We start from the raw sequence: 23,626 nt of genomic DNA on the forward strand, positions 1-23,626 counted from the left end.
TATATATACTAAACCCTATCCTCATGGGGATAACATCCAATCAATTGGGACATAATGGTAAATTTTGATAAATCTAGTGTTAATCCTAAGGTATTTTGTACTGTTTCATAGTATTTGTTGACAGTGTTCAGTGTTGGAGACTCAGATATTGTGAATTTATCCTTAACAAAAATATACAAATTTTAAAATAATTTTTAAGCAACTGCTTAGGTTCTATCCACTACATACAACCAAATTATATTGTAAACAGAAACAATCTACAAGCTCCTAATAAAACACTTTTGTCTAAGTTACATTGAATTAAATGACCCATTTATTATAATTTGACAGTGATTAATATATGATCTAATAGCTAGTGTAGGACTAGTTCTCAGTACATACATTAATTGAACATTGTGTACTTATATTTTGTTCAGCTGAATTTATTTCCATTTGGACCAGTGAATTCTGATCTGAGAATTACCAGAGATTACCTCTCTTGGCAGGTTTTCATCCTACTTTTGCTACTTTCTTTTGCTAGCACATTCTGTTTTTCCTTATAGTATTTCCCTAGTCACAGACCATAAAGCTTGGTGATGTGCATTCCCATTACAGGTGCAGTGTTTGCTAATGGCAAGCATACTTATCAGTGTCTTTAACTAAAGTAAATAATTGAGTCTAATGATTAACCAAAGCAGTTTCATTTAGTCAGTAAAAACCAGCTTTCCCATTTTGCAAACCCTTCAGATTAAAAAAAAATTAATTTCAGCTTCTTTTAAAATAAAATTTTAGTTGAAATTTTACCAAAGGAAATGTATCTTGATGGCAAGAGCTAGATCCAAGTTCTTTCAGAAACTTTTAGTCTTCTTAATTATCTCTGAAGTAACTTTTCTGTGCATGGCAGTTGTGTATGAAATACTTCAAATACTGTGATACACATGTATGTGCTCATCACCCAGACTTGACACAGTGTTAAATATTTAACTTTTATTGAAGTCCTCTGTGGCACCATGAAGTGATCTAAGATAATTTAACAGGTGGAGATTTTTAGACACAGTAAAGTTGGCTCATGCAGCGGACTAAGTCCTCATCCCTGGACCTCAAGCCCTGTTGGGTTTTAAGGCTGATTATAACAGAGTCGGATTCCAGTAGGACTGGGATCAGTAGGACTGCCTCTGTCATCAAAGTGAGAAAACAATCTTAAAATAAGTCCAGAATTTCATTTGCATCCATATTTTCCCTCTAACCTCAGTAACTATGATTTTCTGTCAGAACACTTTCACATACATCAAAATAGTTATGTCAGCAAATGTTTGGAACATGAACAATGCATTAGATACTGTTCAATTTTACATACATACTCTCATTTATGTATCCTAGTCTTCCTCTGAATGCTTTCTGGTTCAACTCCTGGTATTGACTCCAAAGCCCATTTGTTTGATATTATGATTAGTGTGCTCCCTTCCAGCTTGTGAACTCTTTCTTTCTCTGCAGATGTTTGCCCAAGGGAAGGGTGTTCTTTCTTGAATTCTTTCAGAAGTGCAGTAAGAGGGCATCTTTATGTCATCCCAGGAAGTGATAACAGTATTTAATCAGAGTTGACATTAGTAACACTGAATAAAAATCGGTATAAGCTCTTTTCATTCTATAACTCTGACCAGAATTCTGGACAAAAGATGTGAAAAAAGAGGCAGCAAGGGGTATATGGTATTGGATGTAGTTTTTACAAACTGGTATAGAAGATGTCTGATGTTTTGATTCCTGCCTATCTAAACCTAGTGCTACCCTGTGCTACCCTTTTGTTTAAGGGAATAGTTCAAGACATTTTTGTAGTCCAGCACCTGCTTTTGCAGACCTGACTTTGCTTCTGTCCTCATGAGATGATTCATCTTCCTTTTTAAAACCTCCCATGGTTAGCAGTGACAAGAACTAAAGCAAAATTTTATTTAAAAGCCACTTTATTATGTACTAGAAGAATTACCTTCACAAAAACCTGTTCACTTTCAGGTATTAGGATTAATTCTCTTGGAGTATAAAGCATTTACAACCATATAAAAATACTTTTCTTAATTCAAGTGAACAACTATCTTGGTTTGCCATAATTTTATTGTTTGGGTCAATAAAAGTCTGACATTCCAGAAAATTCTGGGTATACTGGGAGAGTTATTCACCCTAGCTCCTGGTACAGCTTTTCATCTGTTAGAGAAAAATATTTTTCTGACTCTGCATAACTCTGTATATTTTTGCACATTGCTTCATTTAACAAAACTGTATATGTGAAATTAAAAAATAAAACAGAACAAAATGCAAATGTCTCCCTTTTTAAAAAAAAAAAAGAAGGCTGCCTTTTGCCCCTGGCAGAAATATTAGAACATTATGAAACAGTAAAATCATCAGATTTACTTGGTGTGTAGCAAGCATACAGGCCAAACATTTTTTCTGAATTAGTTCACTTCCCTTAAATGTGGTTCTGTTCTTTCATAAGAAGAGAATGACCCAAGCAGTGTATACCAATATCGAGCTTTACCAATTAAGAAGGCAAGAGATAATTCATTTTCCATTCAGTGAATGAGTAATTATTGCGACTGTCATACAAGCCAAGCATTGTTCTGGAAATACAGCAATGGAAAAAGGAGGGACACAGTCCTGCCCTTAAATCAGTTTGAATGGAACAAACAATAAGTAACTAAGCCAGCTCTAGTACATTAGGAAGCCATTGAGTGACATCATAAAAATAGACCTGGGAAGGGAGATAGAAACTGTCGGGAGTCAGGAACGCTGTCATTGAAAAGATGATAGGAAAATTGAGGGGGTAGATGATTGGGGTTGTAAGAGATGGGCAGAAAGATGAAAGGAGTGACATTGATCAAGATTCATTGTACTCATGAACTTACATGTTGAATTAATTATATCTCCTTTGTGCAACTGCTTCAAGATAATTATAAAAATTTAAAAAAGAAAAGAAAAATGACATTTGAGAAATGATCTACAGAAAATGAGGAGTGAAACATTGAGTTGTTGGAAGTGAGAGTATTCCCAGCTTGGGGACATGAGGATAAATATCTTGAAGTGGGGAATCTCCAGGCAGGATGGAGGCCAGTGTGGCTGGAGTAAACCACTCTGTCCTTAGAGAAGGAGGTGGTCAGAGAGATCTAGGGGCCACATCATCAATTATAAGGACTTGGAAAATACACTAGGGGGTTTTGAAGAACGTGATATAAGGTGACTTTCATCTTTCTTTTTTTTTTTGGTCAGTCATGGGGCTTGAACTCTGGGCCTGGGCTCTTCAACTTAAAGTGAGCACTCAACCACTTGAGCTACAGCACCACTTCCAGTTTTCTGGTGGTTAATCGGAGATAAGAATCTCATAGGCTTTCCTGCCCAGTCTGTGATCCTCAGATTTCAGCCTCCTGAGTAGCTAGGATTACAGACGTGAGCCACCAGCACTGGGCCTGTGATTTCCATCTTAACAGGATTCTTTTTGCTGCTGTCTTGAAAAAGAATGGTAGGAAAGCAATGTAATAAAGGTCTGGCTGGTGTTAGATGTTTTTGTGTGTATGTGTTTATTTTTGGCATCTTTAAAGTTTTTTTCAATTTAATATTTATTTATTTGGTTGCTTTTGAATATTCTTATTACAAAGAAATCTCCTTAGAGAGCCCACATTGGCTTTGAATTCACTTCAGTCTCCTGAATAATGGGATTACAGGAATGCATCACCACATACAATATGGGTTCTACATGCCTTTTAAAGGAATAATGATGGGCTGGGAAGGTAGCTCAGTGATAGAGTGCTTATCTTGCATGCATGAGGCCCTGTGTTCAATTCCTCAGCACCACTTAAGCAGAAAAAGCCAGATGTGGCACCATGGCTCAAGTGGTAGAGTGCTAGCCTTGAGCTGAAGAATTGAGGGATGACGCCCAGGGCCAGAGTTCAGGCCCCATGACTGGCAAAAAAATAAATAAATAATTTTTTAAATTAAAAATTAAAATAAACTAATAATGAACAGGTTGAACTCAGTACAAGCTGTGCGGGGAGGGGAGAGGTCAAGTTTTTGCTAACGTACATAGGATATAAGGTGGAAAGGCAGGAGGAAAAATGGGATTGCCAAGAGCTCAGTTTTAGAAATGCTAGCTTGGCTTGGTCTTAAATATTAAGTAAATATCAGAATGAAGGTCCAGCATAGAAACAATCATGTAAAATTCACCAGCATACAAGTAATACTTAAAAATAAAAGGAGCGATTAGATTACTAGGAGAGTGAGTGTAGATACTAATGAAAATATGTCTCAGAATTGAGCTCAAAGTCACACTAATGTTGGTAAGGAGTTAAAAGCATTCAACAAATATAGCAGAGTATTTAGACAGTGTGGATACATGGAGAGTAAGGACTGTAGTTGTCTGGAAGTAAGAAAAAGCATTTTAGCAAGGCAATTGACTGGGCTTAGTTGGCCACTGATCTCTTTTTGGTCAAGGTCACTGGTGACTTGAATAGGAAAAGTTTTATAGAACTGGAGTTGAGAACAGATAATTAGAGGGATTCAAATGGGAAATGAAAAATTGAAGAAACAAACTACTATGCACACCTCTTTTTTTAAAGTTTTTTATTGTGAAAATACTGTGCAGAGGGTTACAGTTACATGAGCAAGGTAGTGAGTGCATTTCTTATCAATAAGCATTGTTGCCTTTATTTTTTTCCCTACCATCCCTTCCCTCCCACCTCCACAACTACATTCCCTCCACCACCACCACCACCACCCTCTCCCCCACCTAAATTGTAAAGTTCGTTTTTCGACATAGTGTCTTGTACATCTCATTGTTACAATGGGTCAACCTGTATCCATCCCTATTTAAACATTTTGTTTTTTCCCTTCCTCTCCCCAAATTATACTGACATCAAATACAGTGAAAACGGGTTATACTGTGGGGGAGAAACATACAAAGCAACAAAAAAATTACATGGTACCTTATAATAATAGCCAGAAAGAAAAAAAAAACACTTGTGTCCCTATCTTGGGGTTCATTTCACTTAACTTCATCTTATCTGGTCATATGTACATAGCTTTTGACCTTTTCTACTTGTCCCAGACATATACTAGTTATTGCAAATAAGGGAAATCATGGGACCTATGTTTCTTTGGGCCTGGCTTACTTCACTTCATATATAATTTTTTCCAAGTCTTTCCATTTCCTAACACACCCCTCTTAAGCAGTTTGCTTGTAAAAAGCAGGAGCAAAGATGGCGTGAAACTAAGCCAGGAGGCATCAGGCAGCCTGCTGGGGCAGGATTGTCCTAGGGTCTGCTGACAGTCACCTGCTGCGTGCTTGTAACTTTGTGTTTGGTAACCTCAAAAGACCTTCCTTTGGCTAGAAAGGAAGATTTTCAAAATGTTCTTCACTGATATATTGGTACTAAAAGAAGATAGATTAATTAGGCCCCTTTCAAGGGACTAAAAGTCTTCCTATATTCATCCTTTTCTTTAATTATTTTATTATTTTGAAAATACTGTACAAAGGGGTTACAATTACATGAGCAAGATAATGAGTACATTTCTTATCAATTTTTGTGTTAAAGTTTGTTTTGCTTAGAAGCTACACTACAGTTCATTATTTGCACTCCAGTCCTCCATCCGAGCCTAGGTTTCTTGAGAAGGAGCATATGTATTTTACATTTCTTTCCATTCCTGTCCTAGCACCTTCTTCCTGCACATGACACTTACTCCACAATTTTTTAAATGAATTGTTGTTCCATTTTGGTAAACGTTTCTCTGTGTGTCTATTGGCTATTTCTTCTGAGAAGTCTCTCTTGAAGTCTTTAGCTCATTCTTTAATTGGGTTGTTGTTTCATTGAAGTTTTATTTGGGGAGGGTTAACTTTTTGAGTTTGAAGTAAATTTTTCATATACATAGGTAGTTTGATGCATAGCTAATAAAAATCTTCCATTCTATGGTCTTTCTATTTGTCTTGATAGCCATATTCTTTGGCATGCAGAAACTCTTCAGTTGGTTACAATCCTATTTATTGAATCTTTGATTTGTTGTGATTCTGTATCTTTACATAGGAAGTTTCAACCTGTAACTAGGGGCCCTAGTTTTTCTGAGTTAACTTCTAAACATGGGATTGTGTTTGGTTGTTTTGTTTCCTGCAGAGTCCCCATGAAGCAGGCATAGTGAGGACTGGCTCACTGCAGCTCAGCCACACATCCACAGGGAATTCCTCTTTGAAAAGGACAAAGCGGAAAGCACCATCTCCACCCTCCAAACTACCCCTGCATCACAGTGATGAAGATGGCCATGTGACTGGTAATGAGACTTTCCCCCCTACCATTATATTTGCATTTCACTTTGTACTATCGATATATTTGTATTATGTCTTTATATTAAATAATGATGCTTAGTCTTTAAAAATTGTCCTGATTATTCTCACTTAACTGCTTCTTTTATAAATCTGAAATATATAATAAAATGACAACATTGAACGGCTTCATTACTTCACAATGAGCAGATTATAATGTGTGAAATTTTCTTAGAAAGATACTGTCATTTCAGGATTGGCTACATGTTGGAGGTAATTAAATGAAACTTAGTCCTTTCACAGCTGGATGGTAAAAGGACTATGTAGTAAAGTTGTATAATTAATCTCTTTTTGAATTATATACAAGGTTACATGTGTTAAATGTTTCATGTGCAAGTTGACTTGTGTTTAAGTTAGCCTTGCTTCTTTCTCTCAGCTCCCAAGTCAGTGGATGGAGTTCCTCCACACAGTGTTTTCAAAGCAAACTCTCCTGAGCCACTGAACAGCCCAGGTATGACACCTTAACCTCATACTATATGCTTATTCAAGAAAACCTTCTGAGACAATTGAGAAACTTAGCTAGTTAAAATGTCCTGTATATGAAAGCGATAACGGGTCGTTTGCCCTCATTTTCCAAAATTTGTCCAGAAATCCTCACTAGGATTAGAGATTAGAGTATAAAACTGGCAAAGATGAAAATTTCACTTCTGGAATTGTATCTTGGGTGTTTTCCCTATTTGATCTCCTGCTTTTTTTAGGCGATGGCAGATTGACATTTATTAGCCTCCTTAGGAACATAGCTTGATGTATTTAGAAGAGTATTTATGTATAAGTGTAAGCATAGTTTCTTTAAGCTATTGTTCAGGTATGAATTCAACATATAAGGTATCTTACTCTAATAATAAAAAACATGTTGCTATGAAAAAAACCCTCTATTTTATAACTCTTGTTTTGTATTCTTCCCAAATACAATTCTAGTAACAAAAGTAGTTTTGTCTTATACTGTTTCCATTGTTTCAGTTTTTTGTTTAATGTTAGACCTAAATGAATGTGACAAACTAGTGATATAGAAAAATAATATATCTAAGCTAGCACTTGAGCATGGTGACAATTGAATGAGTATGAGATTTGTTTGATGCAACTTTGTTTTACTATCAATTTTAACATTTATGTTCACAATGCTAGAGAGAGTTCAGAATCAAATAAACTTTGTTTTGCTTTTATACAGCTTAGAATGAACCTTCAGGTCTCTCCCGTTAGGCAAACAACTTCACCATCAAGCTGCAATCCCTATCCCATCCCTGTCCTTGAATCTTGAATTTTATATGGTCTTTAAGAATTTGGAATTTTAACACCTATAAGAATTCTTAACTCTACTGCCATTTTGCATATAACTCTGATATCACGTATAGGGATTTTTCTCTGAATGCTATCAATAATACCATCTTATTCCACAAAGGAAATTATTAAGTAATGTTAACACCTTAAAATATGGAGTAAAATGAGAGGATTCTGAAGTATTTGAAAAAATGTGACTTGGAATGTGACTTAGGGGTAGAGTGCTTGCCTAGCATGCATGAAGTCCTGGGTTTGATTCTTCAGTACCACATAAACAGAAGAGCCAGAAGTAGCACTCCGATTCAAGTGGTAGAGTACTAGCCTTGAGCAAAAAGAAGCTCAGTGACAGTGTCCAGGTCCTGAGTTCAAGTCTCAAGACTGGCAAATAAAAAAAATAGAAAAATTTGTATAGGCTAGTCAAACTGTGCTTCATATTCATTAGCTACCCCCTACTGTCCCCCTCCCTTCCCTTTTATCTCTTCATACTTCTTGTACAGATAATAGTTAGCTAACAAATCTGATTTCTTCCAAAGTGCTTCTTGGTCTCGATTTGCATTAACTTTGTTGTCTAGGTGCCATTTCTACGGAGTCTCCTTGTTTGGCAGAAGCCTCCCTTGGCAGTGGGCTCCTCAGTCATGAACACTGTACTCTGCCCAAACTGACAGATGAAACCTCTCTCTCCGAGGGTCCAGGAACACCTGAGGGAGCGGTGGCATCTTTAACATGTATGTAGTTGAACCTTTCCTGGCTGTGCTTTAGTTTATGCAGACTAAGATTGGGTTACTTGTTAAATAATCCCCTTGGTAAAATGTTTTGTAAAAAATAGTATTCTCCTTCTTCACTTGAAATTTTGTCTAGATTGGGAATTTTCTGTTTTCCTTGCCCTTCCCAATGAATGTGACAAAGTGTAAGATGAATTAATTAGTGGTTCTGAAGGATTTCACCTTCTTTTGAATTTAGCCTTCTACTTTTTTGAGGGATGTGTTTGAACTTTATCATTTTTCATAAATATCTATAATATATATAAATTACACTCATTATTTAACAACCCCTTGCTTACTCATATTCTGTATAAGCTCTAGTCCTGCCACCATGCTTAAGTTTCTATAAAAACCTATGAACATGCTATGGAGTTTATAATTGTAATTGTCCCAAATGGGAAGTAATCCAAATGTCCATAACCTTGAGGAGCAAACTATGGCTGTCTATATGTTGGAATACATTATTGCTGCCTAGCCATGAAAATGAATGGAACCCTTACAGCAAAACATTTAAATAACAAAGCCAGCCTCAAGTCTCTAGATATTGTGTGCTTATATTTATGGAATTTTTGCAAATAGGAAACTGGGGATAATCATTTCTATAAGCTGAGGGAAGAGACAGATTATAAACAAGTGTGGAGGATTTATGTCTTGGATGTAACCTTCTATGTAGTGATGATGAAGGTAGTTACATCGTTGTATACTCTGTCAAAATTCAAAAGAACTGTGTTTCAAAAGTGATGAATTTTACTGAAAGAAAATTCAGTAAATTGCCAATGGTGAAAGAACACTGTCAGCAGATACAATGCACCAACACAGTGAGCATCATTTGAATGAATGGAAAAAGTAGGAAATATAATATATTCAAATAGTATTCCTTTACTCTAATTATAATTTAGCAAAGAAATAGTATTTGCCAAGCAATTTCCGATTTTGATAAACACCAGAAAGTAGATATAAGGTGTCTGAAAGTAAAGTGTTAAGCTTTAAAGATTCATTGGTAAAAATGTGACAGAATTAGAAAACATTTTTAAAAGTTTAGTTACATTTCTTGTCATTAATTTTATTTTCATAAATTTCAAATAATTTTTATGTTTTCCTTTAGCAAATGTTTACTATCCCCAGAGGGACTGAAAGAAAAGTAATATAAAATATTCAAATTATGTAAAATAGGAATGTATAAAAATTTTTCACTAATTTTACATTCAAATTATTTTTTAATAATTTTTAAATATACTTCTTGACAGTAAGTTGGGTAGTGACTACTTAGAGTGCTCTTATTCTACCTTAGCTGTTGGTTGTTGTTACTACAAAATAATATAGAGAACATTTTTGTTCAATGGAATATTGACTATAACTGTTAAAAGTATATATACATGCCTGCATTAATAAGGATGATATTTAAGATGTAGTAAATGGAGAAAAAACTACATAAAAACACTGGGCATTTTCATTTATAGAAGATAAATTAATAAAATGAAAAAGGAATATGAATATGTATACTTGCTCATGTATGCTTCCCAATACTGTATAGGAAAACAGTGTTGAAGGAAGCTGCTTCTGAGAATCAAGATGGATGAGGAGATAAACCTACAATCCCAGCCTTATGGAGTTGAGGCAGGAAAATCAAGTTTAAGGCCAGTCAAGGCTATTAATACCCTATCTCACAAAACAACAGCAACAAAAATCAATAGTGTGTTGGAATTACAATTCTCATTGTTTAATACTTGTTCTATTTTACCAAAAGTAAATTATGGCTATTTGCCACTAACTGGTAACTGAAATCCTAAGACCATGGTCTAAAGCCAATCCTGGCAAGAAAGTCAGTGAGAGGCTTATCTTCAAATACCCGCCAAAAAGGCAGAAGCGGATCTGGGACCCAAGTGCCAGAGCACTAGCCTGTAGCACAAAAGTTTAAGGATAGCACTCAGGCCCTAAGTTCAAGCCCTAGGACCAGCAAAAAACACACACACACACACACACACACACTCTCTCTCTCTCTCTCTCTCTCTCTCTCTCTCTCTCTCTCTCTCTCTCTCACACACACACACACACACACACACAGCATTAGGATCAATAGACATTAATTCTAGTTACATGTTATAATCACCTAATAACCTTTAGCTTTGACAACTTTGGAGTAGTGTATATGCATTAGTAACTTTCCTAGAGGTTTAGGCAATGCTGATAACCATTTAGTCAAAGTTTAGGTGCCATTGTGGTCTCATATTCTTTTCTTTTCTTTTTTAATCAGTCATGGAGCTTGAACTTTGTGCCTGGGTGCTGTCCCTCAGCTCTTCAGCTCAACGCAAGTGCTCTACAACCTGAGCCACACCACCACTTCCAGTTTTCTGGTGGTTTATTGGAGATCAGAATCTCACAGAACCAGGCATCAGTGGCTCATTCTTGTAATCCTAGCTACTGAGGTGGCTGAGATCTGAGGATCGCAGTTCAAACCTAGACCCGCCATGAAAGTCGATGATACTTTTATCTCCAATAAACCACCAGAAAATGGAAGTGCTGTTGTGGCTCAATTGGTAGAGCATTAGCCTTGAGCTAAAGAGCTAGGGACAGTGCCCGGGCCCAGAGTTCAAGCCCCACGACCGACCAAAAAAAAAAAAAAAAGAGTCTCACAGACTTTCCTACCCAGGCTGACTTTGAACCATGATCATCAGATCTCAGCCTCCTGGGTAGCTAGGATTACAGGTGTGAGTCACTGATGTCCAGTGAAAGTCTCATATTCTTTTAGGTTGCATATTTAAGTTGATTTACTTTTATATCAGTTTCATTGTTACTACATGTTTATAAAATCATTTCATTGAAAGTTATATTTTTTATTTCTTTTTTAAAAATGTTTTTTATTGTAAGAATACTGTACAGAGGGGTTACAGTTACATGAGCAAGGTCATGAGTACATTTCCTATCAAGCATTGTTTGTCCCCTGCTGAAAATTATATTTCTAAATGAAGTCATTTGAAACTTATGAGATTAAGTAACCTTTCCTGAATCATATGTAGATTGATAGCACATTCTTTTTAAGAATTTTAAGAATTGTGTGATTCTAAGAGAGTGTATGCGAACATGTTTGTTCACCATTGGTAAAATATTTCACTATCAAGAATCAGAATCAGATTTTTAAGAACCAAAGCTACATATTAAATACCTCTTAATAAGATTATATTGGGTGAGTCAAATTAAAGTTATCATATCTATATTGTTTTGTAGCTGGAATAAGCTCTGATTATAGTCTTGAAGAGATAGATGAAAAGGAAGAACTGAACGAAGTGCCTGAGGATCTGTCTGAAAATACTTCCCTGAAGTCACTCAGTGTTCCTTTGTCATCTACTACCACAGTAAATATGTTGAAAAATGATCTCTACTCAGCCCTTGGCACTGGTAGTGGACAGGCCTCACAAAACGTCAAGAACAAAGCCCAAGAAACTAGAACTACAGATGGGCAGTAAGTAGCTTGTGTACTAGAACAGTTGCTGACAGTTTATTTAGTTAACACTATTCTTTTGCAATGTGGATCTGAAATTTTAAACAGAATTGGCCCTTTTGCTTAGACTGCACCCCCTTATTTATTTATTAAGTATCTATTCGCATGTAATTGTGTTTAAAAAAAAAGCAAATTCAGTTCTGATTTCCCTGTGTTCAATAACCCTTAAAATGTAGTTAATTTACACAAGTCAGAAATTAAAGTTTTAGTTTGTATGTGTATTTTACCCATTATTTGATCTAAATGATACATCCAGTTTCCAGTTTTCAGGAAATACACCTGAAATATTTTCCCTGACTGGCATATGAAAACAGTTCTGCATATGAGAGTATGATGTTAAATTCCCATTGTTTCCCCAGCCAACTTTATTATGTAGAGAATGCACTTTCCATTTGATCCCAAGAATGGAAAGCTTCTTTAGTCTACTTTGGTGTGACAGGCAGCACCATGAATAAAGCCAAAGTCATCCAAGCAAAATAAACCATTGTCATCAGAATTTACCATAATTTGCATGGGATTTTTTCCAACTTAAACTGTTGTATCATCAGAAGATAAATCAATATGGTCAATCTACATCTTGATTTATTTGGTTGACTTTGACATATGTAATGCTGAAATGTGTGCTTAATTTCCATTTTCTTTAAAAACAAATAGCCAGTAATAAAAAGAATAAAACTGCCATTTTGGAAAGGCCTATTTTACCAAGCTTCTCATAGTTTTCTTTGTAATAAGACAACTGTATGAAAGCTCATGTTTTGTAGCAGCATTTCCTCTCAGTTCTGTTTTTCTTAGCTATTAAATTTCCAGTATTTAGCTGAAATAAAAAAGGATATTTAGCTCATCTATCTTTGAAAATTATGGACTGTTTTTATGGTGTGTATGTCTTTGAATATATAACATATATGACATATAAATACATATACACATATATGTATATATGTAACACAATATCATATCTTCCAGAGGACAACACAATGCTGCACATGATAACAACAACGAAGACCCTGTAGCTGGCCATAGCCCAAACCAAAAGATTGGTGAGTTATAGAAATGCTAAGAACCAACATTTTCCTAATATACCAGATGTTGTACCAAAGGGCTGTTCTTAACACATCTTAATTCATTTAATCTTGTGTATTTGCTCCATGTCTGCTGCATTTATGAGTGGTATGGGATATGTTGTTATTACAGATGGTTGAGTCACAAACATATTAAATCTCACAAACAGTAAATGGTAGAACTAGGGCTTGAAATCAGGCAATATCACAAAGGATGCTCTTAGCTATCTTGTATACTACTTCTGCTGTTGTTTAATCTTGAGGTTATAAAAGTGGAATTTTGGACCTTAAAGTTGTACATCTCTTTGTGATCTCGTTCTCTTCCCTTCCCTTCTCTTTCCTTTTCTCTTTCGCTTCTAATTCCCTACTGCAAGATTGTGTTATTCCATAGTCAAATTGCTATGTTTGGAATTAAACTTGTTTACCTGATTTTCAAGACATAAATTGCCAGATTATGTATCCATATTTACCACTGATTTCCACTTTTCATGAATGAATCAGGACAGCATCTTTTTTCCTGATGATGTAATTTATGCTATACCTGTGTCTGTGTAGAATATAATTTTCCATCTACTTTACCCATTCATTTTTATCCAGATCCCACTATATTTGTTTTGCTACTTCATTACTAGCAGTCATTTAGTTTAACATCTCTTATTCTTCAGCTGAATTGGACAGTTTTGAATCACAGAAAATACTTTATGTAAAATCCTCATAATACAAAATGAGTACTAGAATATTTAGTATAATATACACAGGATTGAATTTGTCTCTTAAGTGCACTGTAGAAAATTCAAGTAATACACTTTGGTATATTTTAAAGCAATAAGAAGGAAGTGGCATTTGAATGCTAATAATCCTGTTTACATTACTATACAATACTAAAAACTTGTAGAAAACACAGGGCTATAATATTCTTATATATACAAGAAATAGTACCAATGACTACATATATACATACATTCAAATATACACAAATACAGACATATACACATATATCTAATTTATCCATGTATCTTGCTATAGAGTTTTGTAGGTTTATACGTATGGATAGGAGTTATGTATATACATGTATTTATATGTATATATATCCTTATGATTTATTTTCCCTGCTTTCAATACAATTGTATGATACTACTCTGAGAAGTTTTAAAGATAAATTATTTTTCTCTTTTTTTTCTTGGTAGTAGTGAAGCTTGAACTCAAGGCCTCATGCTTGCTAGATAGACACTCTACCTCTTTTTTTTTTTTTTTTTTTTTGGTCGGTCATGGGGCTTGAACTCTGGGCCTGGGCGCTGACCCTCAGCTCTTCAGCTCAAGGCGAGTGCTCTACCACTTCCGGGTTTCTGGTGGTTTATTGGAGATAGGAGTCTCATGGTCTCTCCTGCCCGGGCTGGCTTTGAACCGCAATCCTCAGATCTCAGCCTCCTGAGTAGCTAGGATTACAGGCGTGAGCCACCAGTGCCCGGCTGGACACTCTACCTCTTGAGGCAGGACACAACACATTCTTTTCTTCTTGATTCAGTTTGCACTACATATACCATGATAACAATAGTATTCATATTGAAAAATCATTAAAAGCTACCTTTCTTTAGTAATAATAAACTATTTTGCTAAGATTTTTGACATCAGATCAGTACTGGCTTTAAAAGGACATTTATGTAGTATTTTTTTGATTTACACCTGTTTTGTAATGATGTTTATCAACATGTAGCCTATGTTTAAAATAGTTTCTTACCTTTAAAGTAGTTTTCTTATATTTCTTCTTATATCTATTATATGGAACTAGCTAAACCATTTTTTCTTTGAAGTGCCATATCAGTGTTTAAGTAAAGGAGAGACAGGATAGTTCAAAAGCTACCCCCTCCCTCTCCTGGCTTTCCTTGGAAAATGAACTAGTGGTTCATAGGCACTTGTTGAACATCATTGTCAGATATTGAAGATGGACAAGCTGCTAATAAGGTCAGTGATTAAGCCTAGATTCCCCAGTCTGGCAATAGTGGGGAATAATAGTGAAATGTTGGAGAAATTCAGAGTTAGACAATGATTAAGATGTAATAACCCATTGAAAATAGGGAAATGAAAATCTGGCTAATGACCAGTTGCATTTTATTTAGAAAGATAAAATTAAAGCCCAGATTAAAAATTAATATGTACTATAAATTTCCATGAACAAATAATTGTATAATTAGACAAAGTATAAAATGTGAATGCATTTTAAAACTTTATATACAGTTTACATGATATGACTTTTTGATATGGATATCGATTATTCTTGAGATACAAGAACTCTTGTCTGATTCATTCTATTTTAAGCAGTGCAGCTGATGTGGTATTCTTTGAAATATAAAAAGTTTTAATTATCCTTAATAGTACAAAGGGGTATTCTCTTTAAGTAACATTTGTCAATGACAAAACCATAGAGAAATACTTGACATCTTTTTATTTTTTGACTAAAACTGACAATTCACTATTTTGTATAAACTTCTCCTATCTGAAAAGGGAGGCTATTTAGGGCTTTGAAGAGGAGGATTAGTTTTCATGCAGAAGTGTTTACTCGGGGCAATTTCATAGAGGAGAAAGTATGTAAAACACTTCATGCACATGACATATATTCATTATACTAACACACTTTCAAATTTTACCTCTTTGCCATCTCGTTGACAAGAAGCTGTTGTTTTATTAACACAGATACTGAAAATAATTTTTAGAGAAAAAGTCATACAGGAGAGAGGGGGACAAGAGGGGTTGTTTGCCTCCTTGCCCATTGACTCTGGAAGAATGAGATAGTCTTCTTTCTCACAGAAGAAAATAAGAACCAACATGATTGTTCTCATGTACTTAAAATCACCCATCTCATGGCTAAAGTGTTCAGCAAGATCACCCAATTAACAAAACCATCCATTTAGATTTTTCCATTTCAAATCTTGAAAAATAATGTTTTCAGGAGCCTGTCCTAATTAAAACCAGCAATATTTGCTAAGATTGTTTTAGTGTTAGACATGAAATATAAACATACTAGGGATTATAGAAATATGTCTGCACAGAAAAAAAGGGAAAATACTATTTTTGAATTTGTCAATTTCTTTGCTTGCTAAAAATGAAGTCTTATAAGAAACATAGGTGCCTTCTATATTTGTTTTAGGCAGTGCCCTCTCCTAAGAGAGTCATACAAATTGTATTCAATTTAAAACACACCTTTACCTTTTTACATCTGAGAACAATCAGGTGCAAAGGGCTTGTTAATAAACATGAGGCTATACTACTTAAATGGGTTCCATACTTAGTCTTTTATGTGTGTATAGCCCATGCCTGCCTTTGTATAACTATTGAATTGAAAATTATCTGTAGCAGATATTGAAAACAGATATTGAAATCTTGAGGTTTCCTACTTTTTTCTATAAATGTGACAATATTTATTTCTCCTTTATCTTTATTTCAAAAATGAAATCATTGTCTACAACAAACCAGAAGATAATATGATAACCAGAGTGAAAAGAACAGAAGTCAATGTAGAAGGTGAAGCAAAAAATACAGGCGTGGACATAAAGGTTAATGATGCTCTAAGTTCCAAGGAAAATCACCTAGCAGCAACATCAGTACCAGACCAAGCACTGAGTCAACCTGATGAAGAGAAGACAAAAATGCAAGATGTAGCAATTCAAACAGCATCTTCCTGTAACAGTTTGAATGAGAGTCACCAAGATCATAATTTGTTTGACTTCAAGACTGATGAAAGTGTGCAAACTTCAAATGACAAATCAACTCAACACTCTTTCCCAAGTCTACAAGATTCTCTGGATACCTCAAAAGGTTACAGGAGTCAGAGCATTCTAATACATTCAGAAGATAGACTTTCCATGAAAAACCCAGTGTGTGTACAAGGGAGGGATCATCTTTTGTCTCCTACAGATGGAAGTGATAAAAATGCAACTGCTTCTCACCCAAAGAATTTTCCACTTTACAGACCGGACTATAATCCCAAGCCCAAACCTTCAAATGAAATTACAAGAGAATACATACCCAAAATTGGAATGACTACTTATAAAATAGTGCCTCCCAAATCCCTGGATATATTGAAAGACGGGGAATCGGAAACTATAGGATATAAAGATGACCAAAAGGTACATGCTTTTGGACAAAAGCCCACTTATGAGAATGTGAAAGAAACTTACATGCAAACAGAAGACCTTGTCATTCCTGAGGGCTCCAAGGAACCCCTGCTAGACCTCAAGCCACAATCAAGCTTGAGGACAGAGCATCAGTTGCACAGGGCAGTGAGCTCACCAGAGAGTACCACAAGCAGTCCTCTGAAACCTCCCAGAATAACCAGAGACATATGCACAGCTGCTTTTGCACCAAATTTGGAAGATATAAACAATATCTTGGAGTCAAAATTTAAATCTCGGGTTTCAAATCCCCAGGCCAAACCAAGTTCATTTTTCTTGCAGATGCAGAAGAGAGTATCAGGTCATTATGTCACATCTGCAGCTGCTAAGAGTGTCCATACTGTCCCTACTCCTACCTCCAGCATCAAAGAGCTAACAAGTAAAGAGATGGAAAAGGATGTACCGCCTCCATCAGAACCGAGGCTTTCTCCCCTGAGTAAAACAATTCCCTCTGCTCCAGGGCAGCATTTTACACAAACAGATGATGACATCATCAGACAGAAGCCTGCAGGTCCCTCTCCACCACCCACAGCTCCCAAACCAGTGTTGCTTCCTGTTGAAACCTCCCCGCCTCCCATAGCTCCCAAACCTGTGTCTCTTCCTGCTGGTCAGGCAGCATCACTGAATCTGAAGACTTTGAAAACTTTCGGTGCCCCACGGCCATACTCAAGTTCTGCTCCTTCACCCTTTGCCCTGGCTGTAGTGAAAAGGTCACAGTCTTTCAGTAAGACACGCCCTGAGACCTCCAGGGAGAGGATGTGTGCCCAGTCTCCAACTGACATAGAAGACAGGAAGATTTTTGCAAATAAGGCTACAGACATTCCACAACCTGATGGGAGTGATAAGGTAATGACTACCTTTCTAAAATATAAGTATATATTGGTTAACTTTTAACCAAGTGCAACTTGGTTAAAACGCAGTGTTTTGTTGATTTGTTTTTAATTCTGGATTATTTTGGTTTACATTTTTCTTCTTCCAATTTTATAGTATGTCATAGTCAAACAAGTAATTTCATTCATATGAAATGTTAATGGTATCTAAGACCAGATTTTCAACATTATATATCTCAGGCATGCATCTTCCATCATGTACATTCAACCTCAACTTACCAACAATTTTTAAATGTAGCTAAGTTGAAAGCATTATTAAAATAATTTTCTTAATCCTTCGTTTTGTTAATTTAGTGGGTTTTTTTTCCAAAAAGAACTAAACTAGAACACCATCTATCCACTACCTCAACTTTGCAGAAAGTGCACTGTGTGCACTTGGTGTTTTGTCAACCAAGTGGTGCATTTTACCAGGTGTAGATTAGTATAATCCAAGGAGAGGATGAAACCCACAAGCAATTTTAAAAAATACCTTGTATATACTTATACTTCGATTTTGTTTAAATAATAGATTCATATTTGTGTGACAGTTTCAGAAATACTTATACTTTCTCAAACATTCCTAGAGTGAGAAAACATGAATCATACTTCGTTATCTCTTTCTTTTCTTTATTCATTCTTTTCCTTCCTTCCTTCCTTCCTTCCTTTTTTCCTTCCTTCCTTCCTTCCTTCCTTCCTTCCTTCCTTCCTTCCTTCCTTCCTTCCTTCCTTCCTTCCTTCCTTCCTTCCTTGCTTCCTTCCTTCCTTCGTTCCTTCCTTCCTTCCTTCCTTCCTTCCTTCCTTCCTTCCTTCCCTCCCTCCTCTTCTCTCTCCCTCCCCTTCTCTCTCCCTCACCTTCTCCCTTCCTTCCTTCCTTCCTTTCTTCCTTCCTTCCTTCTTTCTTTCTTTCCTTCTTTTTTGCTGGTCTTGGACTTGAACTCAAGGCCTGCACACTGTCTGTTAGCTTCTTTTTACTCATGGCTAGAGCTCTACAACTTGAGCCACCACACCACTTCCAGCTTTCTCTGAGTAGTTTATTGGAGATATGAATGTCACAGACCTTCCTGCCTGGGCTGACTTTGAACCTTGATCCTTAGATCTCTCCTGAGAAGTTGGGGTTACAGATGTGAGCGACCAGAGCCAGGCTGCATTTTTTTCTTAGAATGGATTACCATTCTTAAATAATAGAAGTTTGATTTAGATGATGTAGTTTTTACGTCATTGCTTGAGTCCTTATGAGCTCTAAACTCTTTTTTTGAATAAAGTTACATATATGGGCAATTTGAAAAAGGCTTGCTTTTTTTACAATTCTGGGATTGAACTGAGCTTTTATTATAGGCATTGCCTATGCTAGGCAAGTACTCTACAACTTAGCTACATTCTTAGCCCACTTTTAAGATTACTTGATGTAACTCTTGCCAGATAGAGCAGTCACTAAAGAGTCCTTCTTAAGAAGTTTGACTAAATTTGTATGGTACTGATGGCTCACTCCTGAAATCCAAGTCACTCAGGAGGCTAAGATCTGAGGATCAAGATTTGAAACCAGCTAGGCAGGAAAATCCATAAGACTCTTATTGGCTCGAGGGGTAGAATATCCTTGAGTGGAGAAAGCTAAATAGACTGCACTCAAGCCCTAAGTTCAAGTTTCAGTACTAGTGCGTGCACACACACACACAGAGAAGTTAGGCTGAATTAATTTAAAATTTTAGTCATTCTTTTTTTTTTTTTTTTTTTTTGGGGGCCCGGTCATGGGGCCTGAACTCTGGGCCTGGGCACTGTCCCTCAGCTCTTCAGCTCAAGGCAAGCGCTCTACCACTGAGCCACCTTCCCAGCCTGTTTATTTTTAGTCTCATGAGAAAAAGCAATAGTAAGGAGTTCTTGTTATTTCCCAATAAACTATGAGATGTAGTGGAATGAATACAGTCCTTTATTAGAAGGTAGGCTAGATTGAAGTAATTTGAAATTGTCAGAACTTTATTATTCTGTACATTCAAAAATAGTTATTTCCAAGCCTATTATCTTGAAACCATACAAGTTGGTAATTCTTCAGTTTGTGGGATTTTTGATTATTAATTTGGCTCTTCTACCTAAATCTGTGTATTCATAAAAGTTAGAATTATTTAACTAAAGCACGGTAAAAAATGTATTTATGAAATGGAGAGATTCTATTTCTCTTCCTGACTTAAGGGGAAAGATGGCAAATCCCTCATCCTCCAGCCTGGCTGTGACAGCAAAGATAATGAGTGACAAGTAACAGAGTTGGTCTAATCACCAGTATGCCAAATGATGGTTCTTAAGGAATTACTGAGGATGAAAAAAAATTTTTTTTTACAAAAATGGCCTATTCTTCTCTTGGAATTTACATAGATATTTTGCATTTATTTCTGTAGCAAAATAACTCTACATACAGTGAGCCCAACTCTCAAGTATCAACTCCAACTGACTGCCCTTCGTTCACCCTTAAGAGACAAAGTTCTTTAACATTCCAAAGCTCTGACCCAGAACAGATCCGACAAAGCTTGCTGACTGCAATTCGTTCTGGAGAGGCTGCTGCCAAGCTGAAAAGAGTAAGTTTCTGTTATCAGATGGGTGACCGTAGGTTTATTTGTGATGTTGTCAAACTAATACTTAGGGAACTTTTTCTTTTTCTTTGTAGCATTTAAATCTGAATAGGGAACCTGCCACAAGATATTCCTTTATGTTAGGAATCAATTTGGAAGTACATACTGAAAGAATCCAGAGTCTTACACATAATTAAAAATATGTCAGGTCTGTTTTCTGTTTTCCACAACATGAGCCAGGTGTAGAATATGTCTATGCTTCAGTATTTTATAATTATATATATAAAATTATAACTCTCTAACTATAAAATTATAGTTTTATATATAGTTATATTATATACATATGTGCATATATATACACACAAGTATATATGTATACATATATATGTATATATACTCTTATTTTTTTAAAAACATGTTAACCCATAAGAAAGATTTCTTTGAAAATTCCTTCCTAATTCAGAAATGATGGAGTTTTGGTAGCAGGAACCTAGAGGTTCCTTCAGAGACCAAAGTAACTGCTACCAGATATAGGCGAATTTTGTAGCTTCAATTTTTAAAAAAAAGTAGAAAATAATGTTGAGAATGAAGATGAGACCTAGCACAGAAACTCAAGTCCTCATGATGCCCTGCCACAGTAGTGTAGTGATTGTTACTGAGATTTAAGAAAGCAACAAGAGAAGGGGCTTTATTTATTTATTTATCAAGGTGATATATTGAGGGCTTATAGTTACATATATAAGGTAGAGAATACATTTCTCTCACTGAACATTGTTACCCCCTCCCTTGTTTTTCTTCCACTTTCCCTTCCTCCCAACCCCCTATTCCCCTCTCTCCCTCCCCCCCCCTGCCAAATTGTATAGTTCATTTCCAACATATTGTCTTGTGAGTGTCCCTGTTATATTGGTTTGCTGGAACTCCAAGATATGGAAACAAGAGGTTTTTTTCTGTTGTTGTTGTTTTTAATGTACTGTATGAAGTTACTTATTTTTTTTCTTTCTTTCTTTCTTTCTTTCTTTCTTTCTTTCTGGTTTATCCCCTGTTGTCACTGTATTTGATTTTGGTATTCAGTGCCTTTGTGTATATGTTTATCTGACTTGAGGAAGGGAAGGGGAACAACAAAATGGTGAGATACAGAGGTGCCTTTGAACAACACTTCAACACTTCCCCATCCCCAGTCTGTATTGCTTTAGACTCCTCCCTTATTCCCCTTTGTCCTGTTATAAAGCACCTGAACACTGATGTTAAAAACAAAGAAAGTGGGGCTGGGAAGGTGGCTCAGTGGTAGAGTGCTTGCCTTGCATGCATGAGACCCTCAGTTTGATTCCTCAGCACCACATAAGCAGAAAAAACCGGAAGTGAGGCTGAAGCTCAGGTGGTAGAGAGCTGGTCTACAGCTGAAGAGCTGAGGGACAGCGCCCAGGCCCAGAGTTCAGGACCCACAACTGACCCCCCCCCCCAAAAAAAAAAAGTGCTCATTATTCCACTCTCTAGAAATTTCATTCATGAATTCCTTCTCTTATCATTTGAGAAGCTATTTAAAGAAGAGTTAAGAGATTTGTTGAACAAAACATTGAGTTCAAGAGAAATTAAATCTGGTGTAAGGAAGAAAAAAGGGGAAAGGCATGCCGAGGCCTTCCAAACACATCACCTTTGCCCACACTGAGCTTCTCAAGCCAGTTGCCTGTATGTGCTGATAGCGAGTGAGTGGCAGTCATTCTTCTCCCAGAGAGTTTGGTGGTGCTGTCTGTGTGGACATAATCAAGACAAAACATTGGATGGCTTCAGGACGAAAGGAAATTGGAAGGAACAATTCAGTGGGTTAGATTTGAATTTTGTATATTTGCCTGAGACAAGCAGAAAAGGTCAGATAAGTTGATGTTAGGTGAAATATTCAAATATTGTTTTCTTTCTTGCGATTGTTTCTAACATATTTATAAGATGATTTCTTTGTTGCTTTGTATGTCCCTCCCCCACAGTATAACCCCTGCTTTCACTGTATTTGATGTTGGTATAATTTGTGGAGGGGAAGGGAAAAAACAAATCATTTAAATAGAGATACAGGTGGACCCATTGCAACAATGAGATACACAAATCGTTATGTTGAAAAACGAACTATACAACTTTGGTGGGGGGGGAGGCTGGGAGATGTAATTACCCATGTAATTATAACCCCTCTGTATTTTCACAATTAAAAAAAAGAATTTTGTATATTTGTAGGCTCTGCATTTAGGTTTCAGGCATCATAAAAATCTGGTATGCTTTAAATATTGAAATTGATATTTGACTGATCATGACATGTTTTTATTTTTTAATCTTCAATTGTTTTTATGTATTTATTTTTTTATTGTGAAAATACCATACAGAGGGGTTACAATTACATGGGCAAGACAATGAGTACATTTCTTATCAAGCGTTGTAGCCTCCTCCTCTGTTTCCCCTTCCCATCCCTTCCCATCTCCTCCCTGCCCCCACGGCACTCCCACCCCCTCTGCCAAAGTTGTAAAGTTCGTTTTCGGCATAACGACTTGTACATCTCATTGTTGCAACGGGTCCACCTGTATCCCTATTTAAGCAATTTGTTTTTTCCCTTCCCATCCACAAATTATACCAACATCAAATACAGTGAAAACAGGGGTTATTTTTTAAGGTGGATACATGTCCATGAAATTTTGCATTCCCATTTTTTTCCATGAAACATTTTTGAAAATTTTTCTATTTATAGTCTTGTAAATTGAGTGAGTTTCCAACCAGTCACTACCACTCTAGAGTTTTCTCAGTTCAGTTAACTTGGCAGGTAATTTTCAGCACATAAGAACTAAACATTTTGCGGGACACAGTGTGTACAAAAATGGTTACAAGAAAGCTCTGCTTTAGACATAGTCTGGGACTGAAAAGCAGTGGTACATCTACCCCACAATGGAACATAGTCACTTCACACAACTTACTGTCATGCTTTTGTGCTAAGCTACTGACTATACTAGTCAGTTTCTATGAACTAGAGAACATGGTGCATGATATTGGAAATGCCTTATAGGATGGCAGCATTGTGTACTTGGACCAGCAGCTATGTACCTGCTGTTGTTATTGGACCTGATGTGCC

At 36.2% G+C, this 23,626-nt stretch overlaps 1 protein-coding gene across 4 annotated transcripts in view; it reads left to right on the forward strand.

Moving 5' to 3' along the window:
• Positions 1–23,626, forward strand: part of Cobll1 (cordon-bleu WH2 repeat protein like 1) — a 132,907-nt gene that overhangs the window by 104,303 nt on the left and 4,978 nt on the right. For 3 of the 4 annotated variants that reach the window (XM_042694081.1, XM_042694083.1, XM_042694084.1), the window contains 7 exons: positions 6,126–6,279; positions 6,708–6,782; positions 8,182–8,334; positions 11,596–11,830; positions 12,833–12,906; positions 16,399–17,942; positions 20,353–20,529. In XM_042694081.1, coding sequence (XP_042550015.1) covers positions 6,126–6,279; positions 6,708–6,782; positions 8,182–8,334; positions 11,596–11,830; positions 12,833–12,906; positions 16,399–17,942; positions 20,353–20,529 — 2,412 coding nt within the window. Of the gene's footprint in view, positions 1–6,125; positions 6,280–6,707; positions 6,783–7,896; positions 7,899–8,181; positions 8,335–11,595; positions 11,831–12,832; positions 12,907–16,398; positions 17,943–20,352; positions 20,530–23,626 lie in introns of all 4 variants that reach the window. The other variant, XM_042694082.1, reaches the window with a different exon arrangement.

Source organism: Dipodomys spectabilis, unplaced genomic scaffold (genome assembly GCF_019054845.1).
Source record: "Dipodomys spectabilis isolate Male_0828 unplaced genomic scaffold, ASM1905484v1 ptg000174l, whole genome shotgun sequence".
NCBI classification, from domain to species: domain Eukaryota; kingdom Metazoa; phylum Chordata; class Mammalia; order Rodentia; family Heteromyidae; genus Dipodomys; species Dipodomys spectabilis.